Below are 12,627 nucleotides of genomic sequence, written 5' to 3'. Positions count from 1 at the left end.
AAATGCCCCGCCCCCGTGGTGGCCATGTTTTTCAACCAACCGGCATCGTTTTTGAACTCGTCCAAGATATTATTGGGATGAATCTTCTGACCGAGTTTCATGACGTTCGGACTATAAATGTGGCCTCTAGAGAGTTAACAAGATTTTACAATAGCCGTTTAGCCGTAAAAGGAAACATGCCCCGCCCCTTGGCAGCCATGTTTTTCAAGCAAACGTAACCATTTTTGAACTCATCCAAGATATCAATAAGACAAATCTTCTGACCATACTTCATGTAGATTGGACAATAAATGTGGCCTCTAGATTGTTAACAAGATTTTACTATAGCCATATAATGAAAAATGCCCCGCCCCCTAGCGGCCATGTTGTATAACATACCGACATCAGTTTCGTACTCTGTCAAGATATTATTGGAATAAATCTTCTGACCAAAATCATGAAGATTGGACAATAAATGTAGCCTCTAGATTGTTAACAAGATTTTACTATAGCCATATAAGGAAAAATGTCCCGCCCTTTGGCAGCAATGTTTTTCAAGCAAAGGTTACCATTTTTGAACTCATCCAAGATATCATTTGGGCAAATCGTCTGATCAAGTTTCATTAAGATCGGAAAATAAATTTAATGCGACCTCTAGTGTTAATAAGGTTTTACTATAGCCATACATGTATAATAAAAAATGCCCCGCCCCCTAGTGCCATGTTTTTCAACCAGCCGGTATCATTTTCGAACTCGTCCAAGATATTTCGGATGAATCTTCTGACCAAGTTACATGAAGATCAGACAATAACATGGCCTCTAGAGTGTTAAGAAGATTGTACTGTAGCCATATTTAGCCATACAAGGAAAAATGTCCCGCCCCTTGACAGTCATGTTTTTCAAGCAAACGTAACCATTTTCAAACTCATCCAAGATATCATTGAGAACAATCTTCTGACCAAATTTCATGAAGATTTGACAATAATTTTGGCCTTTAGAGTGTTAACAAGGCAAATGTTGACGCCGCACAACGGAAGACGGACGACGGACAAAAGTCGTTCACAAAAGCTCACCATAAGCACATTGTGCTCAGGTGAGGTAAACATAGAAATATAGGTATCAGTTGAAAATACTGCAGTTTCTGTTTGAACAAACAGCTTATGAATATAGTTTAAGCATACCTTGCTCTGTGTCCCACATTTTTTTCTCGACATCTCCATCAGTTATAGGTTTCTTTCGGATCATAAGGTCTCTCTGAGTAGTATGTAAGACATTGGAATCTTTTGTGTTTTCAATGGACTTCTCGACATCTCCATCAGTTATAGGTTTCTGTCGGATCATAAGGTCTCTCTGAGTAGTATGTGGGACATTGGAATCTTTTGTGTTTTCAATGGAATCCGCAATGTGTTCCAAAACATGCTGTGTCAAGCTACCCAGGTCCGCCAGACCATGCCCGCAGGTGTCGCACCAGAGCAGCCCCTCATCTTTGCTAAAAAAACTGTCATGGGATGTTAACATGTCTGAACTGTCACACATGCTCTCAAGTGCTGTCAACAACTCTGGATCGCCGCAAGGATTTTCATTTTTCAACTCCTCTTGTTCAACAAAGGGACTTTCGTTTTCCAATTTCTCTCCATAAACACGGGCGTTTGCAAGTGTCAACATCTCTTGATCAACACAGGGGCAAGCATGTGATGTCGCCGTCTATGGATCAAATCGGTGGGTTGGTTGCTTGCAATGTCAACATCTGAATAAGACAAAAAGTGTTCTTGTTCTTGGGTTGATTTGTGCAAAAAGTATGCCAATTGGAGAAACAATTTATTTATTAAGTATCGGCACTGCTTCAGCTAGGAATAATTATGATAATGATGATTAGCGGAATAGTGGTGAGGTTGAAGAGATATGAGAGTACGATATAGAACGTATTTGCTTAAAAAGTCTACATAATCAATTAGACCCCTTGGGTGTGGCGAGTTTTGGTCGTAGCTAGCAGTGTTTTGTCACCCTTTTGGGTATGGGGCCGGGTCCCTTTGTATTAAGAAGAAAATCTCGTTTTGACTGAAATTGCTAACAAAACTAAAAAAACAAGAGAACCTTAAAGGCCCAAAGTTGGTCACCTGAGATTCAAAGGAACTGACCTGTTCTGTGCAGCCCAAGATGTCATTAAAACAAAATGTTCTGACTAACTTTCATGACTAGTGAACACCCTTGCAGCCACGTTTTTCAACACACCAGAACCATTTTCATACACATCCAAGATACCATTTAAACAAATATTCTGACAAAGTTTCATGAAGACATAAAAGGAAAAATGCCCGCCCCTTGTTGGCCGTGTTTTTCAAGCAACTGGAACCATTTTCGAACTTGTAAGATATCATTGGGACAAATCTTCTGACAAAGTTTCGTGACGATCGGACAGTAAATATTGCTTCAAGAGTGTTAACAGGGTTTAACTATGGCTATATAAAGAAAAATACCATGCCCCCTTGGCGGCCATGTTTTTCCACCAACCGGAACCATTGTCAAACTCATCCAAGATATCATTGGGATAATTCTTCTGACCAGGTTCATCAAGATCAGACAATAAATGTGACATCTAGAGTGTTGACAAAGCTTTACTAAAGCCATATATAGCCATATACGGAAAAATGCCCTGCCCTCTGGTGACCATGTTTTTAAAGCAACCCGATCCATTTTCGAACTTGTCCTAGATAATATTAGGACAAATCTTCAGACCAATTTTTATGTTTTTCAACCAATTGGCATCATTTTCGAACTCATCCAAGATATTAGTGGGATGAATAGTCTGACCAAGTTTCATGAACATTGGACAATAAATTTGGCCTCTAGAGTGTTAACAAAGTTTAAATATAGCCATATAAGGCAAAATGCTCCGCCCCCTTGGCAGCCATGTTTTACAAGCAAACGTAATTATTTTCGAACTCGTACCATTAAGACCAATCTTCTGACCAAATAAATGTGGCCTCTAGAGTGTTAACAAGGCAAGTGTTGACGGTGCTCGATGCAAAACGCACGACGGACAGAAGGCGATCACAAAAGCTCACCATGAGCACATTGTGCTCAGGTGAGCTATAAGGCAATAAAGTTTGTATTAGTCAAAATTATAAATAGATTTACAATGTAATTGATTGGTTTGTCAAAACATTTTTAGATCTACAAATGTTTGTTTATTTAGAAACAGATTTTATTCTTCAATATTAACATCTACAGTCGAATGATTTATATCACGTTAAATTTTCAGGAATGTCTTATTTGGCCTCATTATGGAGCTTAAGATTCAACAAAATGGTGGACCATGTTCCTATATAACAAATATTGCAGCATTCAAGATTGAGAGTTACTTTCAAGCGCAGAAAAAATCCTTTTAAGCGTAAACAGTTTCTTTTCTTAAAATTTAGACGCCTGTATAGAAACCTTTAGCATTAATGTCTGTTTACGCTCGGAGCTGTTGCGAATGTCACTTTTTGAAAGACATTCTTATTGCATACGTCATATATTGACAGACACAATTGATGCTATCGTCATTCTTTAACGCCTGTTTATGTTGCGATCATCATATTTTGACAGATCTGTTGCGTTGCAATTGAGAACGTAATTGTTTCGGTACAAATCATCTGAAAACAAATATTTTTGTCATCGTAGTTTCCCACATGAAGAAGAAATATTTGAGTAGTATTGAATGTGTAAACACTCTTTAAAAGTTTCAATTTTATTGATCAATTGAAAAAGACACTATTTAAAGGCAAAATTCGGATGTGATTCGTACCCAAAAATTTTCGTACTATCTAGTGCAGCAACAACAGGACTCAAATATTTTTGTTGATACTCAACTATCAATAATCAATCCAAAGATAGGTCATTATTGTTATCTGCTACATATTTGGGAGAACTTCAGCAGTACATGTACTGAATATAATATGTAGGATGAACTGAGTCATGATATAGGAGAATTTGGTTAAAGGGATCATTGTAGGTAGGTCAGATCTTAGTAGCATTAGCTGGACAATATAATGGTAAAAACATAGGATAACGGGTAGTATCTCCATTTAGACAATACAGTGATTTTATTTGGTGAAAAAAAATACTACTTTGTAAAGGGCGTTCCCCCTAGAAAAGTGTTTTATTTTCACAAAAATGATAAAATTGTCCCCCTCAAAATGAATTTCCAAATTCCAAAGTCACTTGTTAGTGGCTTTAAAAAATTAAACAAAATCATTCAATATACAAAATACATACTTTATGTTTTCTGAGGAGTTGTTTAATACAAAAAGAAATCCAGGAAAAAATGTACAGACCTATCAATGTGATTATGAAAAATTTGTTTCATCTTTTAGACACACACACACACACATATTTTTGTAGAGATTTTTTTCAGAAACAAGAAATAGTTTGAATAAACAATTGGGATAATTTCTTCTAACAGTCTGGTATTAACTGGTTCCAGATTGTTAAAATTGTATAACTTATATTTGCCAAAGAAACAGGAAAGAAGACTAGGTACGGTTAAGTCACACACTTTAATATAAGAGATCCATGCTACTCATATCAGTCATTTTGCGTATTTTTTTTAAAGCCACCTGTGGCTTTGGAATTGGGAATATGTTCGCGGCAAGTCCAACATTGGGAAAACTTGTACTAAGTGTATGTTTCATACATAAATTAAACAATAACAGAAATATACCAGCTGTTGGAGTGCTTATTTACTTTGATCCTATATGTAGAATGAACATATGATGATATTCCAACGTTTCCTTGTGTCTGGCCACTGTTGCAAAGATACGTTTAATAGTCATTCATTTTGAGGGGGAAGAAGTCATCATTATTTCGGAAAATACTTTTTTGCTAGGGTAAAGAGCCTTTAAAAGGTAGTAATTTACACCAAATAAAATCACTGCATATGTAGATTTATTGTGTCTATTCCTCAGTACAGGCAGAATATAGAGGTTGTGAGGTTGTGGGTGAATAAGAAATATGTATTGGAAAGGGCGTGAATGTCGAAAGGTATAAAGTTTGAACAGAGATATTTTTATTGTTTTCAACTAAAGATAAACAGATCTTCAGCATTTAGAAATCGGATGGAGGAACATGATCCTGAAAGTAACAAGGAATACCTGGAAAAGCAAAGGGTACGAACAAAGGAAAGAAGGGAGAAACTTGCAAAAAAATCCAAATCCAGCTGCTAGAAAAAAACACATGAATTACAGCTTCAAGGAGAAAGACAACGGAAGTGGTTAGAAAAAAAAGATGCAGACGATACCCAGTATCAGTGCAACAAGAAAGTAAGCAATGAAACCAACTGTTGAAACAATATAAGAAGTGAAACCCCAGCTGCTGGACACAGCAAACAGTCCAAAAGAGCCTATACATGTAGCAGAGAGAAAAAAAGGGAAGAGAGAGCTATCAGTCATACCAGAAGTAAATGTGGATTAAAAACAAGACCGAGGAAAGAAAAGCAGAGAAGAGAAAGAGCCAAAAGACAAGCGTTTGTGTTACAAGTCAATCCACAAGCCCTTTCAGGAACATATCACTGAATGGAACATTACAAGTAAAGTGAGGTCAGTGTTGCCGAACACACATGAAAAGTTTGAAAAACTAGTAGATAACATTGAAAAGAATGCCACTCCAAGAAAAAGGAAGGTTTTAGATGATGTGATGAAGGTTTATTCCGCTAAATAGAAAAAGTTTGAAAATACCGATTATGACAACAGTTGATTCAGCAAACGTAAACAAGATTTGAAAAGAAAAGCATACCTAAAATCAGTTCAGTTAAAGACTGCAGCACAACTTTACCTTGCAAAGAGGGCCATGTTGAAGCGCCAAAGCTGAGTGGATGTTAGAGTCATCCATAAGTTTTACTTACGCGAAGTATATCAAGAATTTTTCCGCAAAAGAGATATGCTACAAAAGACAGCCTAGGTTATGCCATGTAGTAAAGGCCGCTCACGCTAAGTATAATTTTAAAAATCCTAATTTAAAAGTCTGTCTCGGCATGTTTGCAGCACTAAGATCAAGAAATGTTCGCCTACTTTCCCAAAGTCACAGGGATTACTGTTGCTGGGGCAGCAACATCAGGTTTAAACTCCTGTCATTAAGTAGAGCATCTTCTGACCTTAAGTGTAACAAGAAATGTGTTTGTCAGAAACACTATGTCCCCTACTGTGCCGCTTTGAAGCTATATATTTGACCTTTGACCTTGAAGGATGACATTGACCTTGACCTTTCACTACTCAAAATGTGCAGCTCCATGAGATACACATGCATGCCAAATATCAAGTTGCTATCTTCAAAATTGCAAAAGTTATGGAAAATGTTAAAGTTTGACGCAAACAAACACACAAACACACACACAAACAAACCAACAGACAGGGCAAAAACAATATGTCCCCCACTATAGTGGTGGGGGACATAAAAAGACACACGAAAATGATATTGTTGAAATATTGATTTGCTCAAAAGCTGACAGTGACCAGTTGCATGATATAAAGTGCATACATGGTGACTGTGATAAGTAATAAGATTATGTGAAAACATTAAAAGTATTTTACAGCCTGTGATAAGTAATCAGATTATGTGAAAACATTAAAAGCATTTTACAGCGAGATTCCGGAAGAGAAAATCTTGACGTGGAACTGTTGGATAAATGACAAGTGTAGTGGTAAAGTTATGGTGTAAAAAAAGTGGCGACAAATGTGAAAGGCAACAAAACCAAAGTTATAAAATATTCAAGAAATGGTTGAAAAAGACATCAAGAAGCCGGCCCAAGGGTACACATTCTTCCAACATTGTTCACCGCTCAGTGGCAGAACTTACAGTTCAGGCAAATAAGCTAACGTTCCAGCTGGTTCAGTTTTGCAAGTCATGGATTTCGCCGTAAATAAGGAAATAAAATATCGAAGTAAAATCAAATGTGCCTTTTACACTGCTCGGCAAGTGACACTGAATCCAGTGGAGACCTACTTTCAGTCTGATGTAGGTTTGGTACGGAACTCAAGCATTGTTATATCAGAGGACGATTGCCACGATTACCGTGCCGTAAATCACTTTGGACACATAGTTAATAGACACATTTTACAATTCAAAGAGCCAAGTAGACGATTAATATTCAGTGATGGGTGTTGTAGCCAGTATAAGTCAAAAGGACCATTTGCAGATATTGCCAATGAAAAACCTGAAATAAACAGAAGCTATTTTGGTTAAGAGCATGGGAAGAACGAGAACGAAGGAAATTGGTGTAACTGCATAGGTCTTTGGATAGAGATATAATTGGAAATGTGGCAGTTTTGAACAGTGCAGAAGATATTTATGATTACTGTCACAATAATCTGGAAGTAAATGATGTGCTGTCAACACGTAACTTTTTCTATGTGAAGCTTGGAGAGATCAACAGAAACAGACCAGAAACAGATGTTAAAACAGTGCTTAGTACACGAACATTTAATCAGATCTTGAACGCAACAGATGAACACGATTTCTTAAGAGTGTGGAATCTGTCATGCTTCTGCGTGAAATGTGAATCTTGGGACTTTTAAGCTGTTAAGCTTGTTAATGGGAAATACGTAGGAAAGTATGAAATAAAACGTCTCCAACGAAATGCAGTGCCTGTTGTAAACACAGAGGAGAATCTTGACAGCCCAACGGTGCCAGTTGTAAAATGGAGGAGTATAATGTGGGTGACCCTTCAGTGAATGTTGACCTCAAAGTGTCTGAAATTGAAAGTCAGAAAAAGTTGGAATCTCCAGGCATTGATCCTCATATGCACTCAATGCAAGACAACTTTGAAATGATTTTGAGGAAAATGTGTCTTTGTAAGTCCTTTGGTGATTTACAGATCTTAGTTTCTTCGATAGAGGAGAAGGTAAAAGAACTCTATGGACAATCATACTTCAACACTGACGTCAGTGTAATTAGTCATAGGCTTACAGTTGACAGACTGGCACATGAACAAGATTATGACAATCTAACCATTTTAGCAGCAGTCGGCACATTACCAGTTAGTGTTCAGGGAGACGGAAATTGCCTACCTCGGTCAGGGAGAATTTTGGCCTTTGGAGATGAAGATCATCACACTGAAATACGTTGCCGAATTGTCATAGAAATGGTTACAAACATAGATCGTTATTTGAGTGTTGATCACCTACAAAAGAGAAAATAAAATCTTGAAAAAGAAGCGGAAGATCTTATAAAGACTTATTCTATGTTTACAGAACACTACATACCTGGAAAAATGTTAGTACCAAGAAATATTTATTATAACAAGAGCTGTCTCCATCGGAAGACAAATGCTCCCCGAAAAACGCTTTTTCGAAATCTAAACGCAGATTTCGAAACCAAAACGCGGATCCTCAGTTCAAGGTCAAAGGGGTCAAAATTTGTGTGCGTATGGAAAGGCCTTGTCCATATACACATGCATACCAAATATGAAAGTTAAATGTACATTTGAAGCGACATAGAAGTTAAGAGAAAAAAACGCAATTTTTCGATGATTCAAGGGTCGTAACTCGGGAGTGTACTGAGTCAATTTGGCTTATTATGTAACTTGACGTAGATCTTATTGCATTTCACATTTTCATGAAGTTTGATGAAGATCCGATGACAATTACTTGAGTAATTGAGCGGAAACGCATTTTTTATAATTCAAGGGCCGTAACTCCGAAGTGCCTGTGTAAATTTGGCTGATTTTCGAACTCAACCTAGATTTTATTGCCTTACACATTTTTATAAAGATTGGTGAAGATCCGATGACAATTGCTTGAGTTATTGAGTGGAAATGAGAAAAAACTTAATTTTTCGATGATTCAATGGCCGTAACTCAGGAGTATCTAGGACAATTTGGCTGATTATCGAACTTGACCTAGATCTTATGACCTTACACATTTTCATGTAGTGTGGCAAAGATCCTATGACACTTGCTTGAGTTATTGAAGCGGAAACGAGAAAAAACGCAATTTTTCTACGATTCAAGGGCCATAACTAAGGAGTGTCTGGGTCAATTAGGCCGATTATCAAACTTGACCTAGATGTTATTTCCTAACACATTTTCATGTAGTTTGGTGAAGATATGATGACAATTGCTTGACTTATGGAGCAGATACTTACCCAAACAGAAAGACTAACAGACGGAGTGATTTAAATATGCCCCCATAAACTATGTTTTGGGGGCATTAAAAGGAAGTTATGGAGGCATGTAAGGACAAAACATACATGGGTATTTGACAGATCTTTGCTCTAAGCTCGGTATCGCATTGTCAATTTTTTTTCAATGTACCCTCAACTGGGATCGGATTTGTACTCAACCACATTGAACATATTAGTTCTTCCCAGGCAATACGATGGTTCAGGGACTGGCTATATAAGGTGGTCATCTCCCAGGCATGACATGACTTCAAGTAATTTGATACCTAATCACTTTGTACCAGTAGTAAACACCACAGTTTCCAGTAGTGGATCACTTATCAAGGAAATGTTTGAAGAAGACAAGGAAATGTTTGAAGAAGACTATGAAATGATATTACTGGACTCGAACACACTTTCTGGTATTTTGAAAGATCTGAACGATGAGTAACCAGGATCACCTGATGTTTATCTACTGAGAGATGCTGTAGCGCCAGGCCAGTCAGTTTCAAGGTATAAAATTATAACGCCTATGGAATCAAACACTTCACTTTTAACTGGGTTTTTTCTGTTCGCAATATTTTGTACAAATGCTTGAGATCAAGTTGCTGTGAGATATTAACAATTATTATATACCTGCTTTACGTTCCCAAAAAATACAAGTTGTATCAATCTGTAAAATACAACTGCACAAAAATAAATCCCGTATTATGCTACTCGCTAGTTTTCCAATTCATAGTATTCATGCTAGCCGGACTACTTTTAATGACGTCACTTTGAACGCAGAAAATTATAAAAACCATCTTGGTTAATCATGACCGCTTAAACTGGTTTAGCTTAAATGATTCAAAGTTGTATATAATAAAAGGAATATTACGCAAGTCAATTGTTACAAGTATTTGTATCAGTCAGATGGTGTGCGTTATTTTGTATCACATTCGAGGCTCCGCCTCTCGTGAGATACGTCATCACACAAGCCACTCGACTGATACAAAGACTTGAAAAAATTGACTAGCGTAATATTCCGTATATATTTACACCCATAATGGAGACAACAGATCAGAATTATACACCAGAGGTCCACCTGGGCATCGCACCAGATCAAAGTGATACACCAAGGTCCACCTGGGCATCGTATCAGATCAGAGTAATACACCAGAGGTCCACCTGGGCATCGTATCAGATCAGAGTGATACACCAGAGGTCCACCTGGGCATCGTATCAGATCAGAGTAATACACCAGAGGTCCACCTGGGCATCGTATCAGATCAGAGTGATACACCAGAGGTCCACCTGGACATCGTATCAGATCAGAGTGATACACCAAAAGAGGTCCACCTGGGCATCGTATCAGATCAGAGTGATACACCAGAGGTCGCATCGTTTCAGATCAGAGTGATACACCAGAGGTTCACCTGAGCATGGCACCAGATCAGAGTGATACACCAGAGGTCCACCTGGGTATCGTATCAGATCAGAGTGATACACCAGAGGTCCACCTGGGCATCGTATCAGATCAGAGTAAAACACCAGAGGCCCACCTGGGCATCGTATCAGATCAGAGTGATACACCAGAGGTCCACCTGGGCATGGCACCAGATCAGAGTGATACACCAGAGGTCCACCTGGGCATCGTATCAGATCAGAGTGATACACCAGAGGTCCACCTGGGCATCGTATCAGATCAGAGTAATACACAAGAGGTCCACCTGGCCATCGTATCAGATCAGAGTGATACACCAGAGGTCCACCTGGGCATCACACCAGATCAGAGTGATACACCAGAGGTCCATCTGGGCACCGCACCAGATGAGAGTGATACACCAGAGGTCCATCTGGGCATCGCACCAGATCAGAGTAATACGCCAGAGGTCCACCTGGGCATCGTATCAGATCAGAGTAATACACCAGAGATCCACCTGGGCATCGTATCAGATCAGAGTTTAACACCAGAGGTCCACCTGGGCATCGCACCAGATCAGAGTGAAATACATGAAGAAGAAGACTATGCATTCAATATTCCATTGGATCAAGAGATGTGTTTGTCAGAAACACAATGCCCCCTACTGCGCCGCTTTGATTTTTTTTTACCTTTGACCTTGAAGGATGACCTTGACCTTTCACCACGCAAAACGTGCAGCTCCATGAGATACACAAGCATGCCAAATATCAAGTTGTTATGTTCAATATTAAAGTAAACAAATACAAAATAATAGTTGACCTTTGACCTTTAAGGATGACCTTGACCTCGACGTTTCACCACTCAAAACGTGCAGCTCCATGAGATACACAAGCATGCCAGATATCAAGTTGCTATGTTCAATATTAAAAAAGTTATGACCAAACTTTAACGAAGGCTAAAGTTTTAGAAAAGACAAAAACAATAATATTTGACCTTTGACCTTGAAGGATGACCTTGACCTTTATTTTTCACCACTCAAAATGTGCAGCTCCATGAGATACACATGCATGCCTTAATATGAAGTTGCTATCTTCAATATTGCAAAAGTTATAAAAGTTTAACCAAGGTTAAAGTTGTGTGACACACACATAAAATAACTGACACAATGACTGACAGACAGGCAGACAGGCCAAAAATAATATACCCCCGATCTTTCGATCCGGCGGCTTAAAAATATAGTTTTTGTCTTTGCAAACACAACAGTATGCATTATTTCGTTCCTTCTATTTATCTGAACCCCAATGTTGCATTGTGCTTGCAGAGCCTTGTAAGTGGCTGAAATGGTTAGCACAACATTCATTCACCATGCAGACTGTAGTAGTGAATCTACGTAATTAATTAAACTTTGATCAGTTTTGTTTTTCTTTATTTATTTTTGCCGTCTTTCTTTTACCGTGCCGTCTGCCCCAAACCAGCAATTATCTCCTAATCATTAGACAACATATGGCACGCGAAGAGGCACGAGTGCGTTGTTAAAGCAACCAATTTTAAGCGACTGCTTTGTCACGGTCAATTTGCGATCCGCGCGGGGGGTAAATTGTGTAACCGTTAGATAAACAACACACAATAAACTTGCTAATCACCTGCGGGCGGTAGCAAATATAAGGAGGCGGAGTTTAGACTGATCGAGACGTGTGCAAAGCACATTGAGTCGGCAGAAAGCAGTGTTGATTGAAGTGTTATTTTAATCGACAGCTTACGTCACGGGTTGCTATTTTCGGCGTATGACTAATTTTAAGGAAGTACAGTGGACGTCATGTTTTTTTTTATCTGCGTATGGAAACAATTATCAGGCGTAATATACGGCCGTACGCTGCTTAGTGCAAGCCCTGATGTTACAAGCAGATAAACATGCTACAGAGGGTGACTAACAGCCAGTAGGTGCATACAGAAGGATGAATAGCGCATACACAAGGATCTACAGCTATTCCACTCCAAACATGTTATATATCACACAATAGGACTTTAATACACCATTATTCTGTCCGGTGTCTTATGTTACATCATGAAGATTTTAAAAACATGTTACTGTTTTAATTGTATATCTGGCATTT

The 12,627-nt window shown here is 38.4% G+C and overlaps 2 protein-coding genes across 4 annotated transcripts in view; one reads left to right on the top strand and one right to left on the bottom strand.

The window, feature by feature from the left end:
* LOC127834280 (zinc finger protein 85-like) overlaps window positions 1–12,627 on the bottom strand; it is a 48,153-nt gene that overhangs the window by 29,671 nt on the left and 5,855 nt on the right. For 2 of the 3 annotated variants that reach the window (XM_052359991.1, XM_052359990.1), the window contains exons 1-2: window positions 8,022–8,105; window positions 1,161–1,726 (exon numbers count right to left, since the gene is read on the bottom strand). The gene's annotated coding sequence lies outside the window, so the exon portion shown is untranslated. Of the gene's footprint in view, window positions 1–1,160; window positions 1,727–8,021; window positions 8,106–12,627 lie in introns of those variants that run through there. The other variant, XM_052359989.1, reaches the window with a different exon arrangement.
* LOC127835993 (involucrin-like) lies at window positions 10,533–11,844 on the top strand. The gene is made up of 2 exons (XM_052362411.1): window positions 10,533–11,155; window positions 11,835–11,844. Exons 1-2 carry the CDS (start codon window positions 10,533–10,535, stop codon window positions 11,842–11,844), a joined length of 633 nt encoding a protein of 210 aa, XP_052218371.1.

This window comes from Dreissena polymorpha, chromosome 6 (assembly GCF_020536995.1).
Source record: "Dreissena polymorpha isolate Duluth1 chromosome 6, UMN_Dpol_1.0, whole genome shotgun sequence".
NCBI lineage: Eukaryota > Metazoa > Mollusca > Bivalvia > Myida > Dreissenidae > Dreissena > Dreissena polymorpha.
This window is presented reverse-complemented; position numbering and strand designations above follow the sequence as displayed.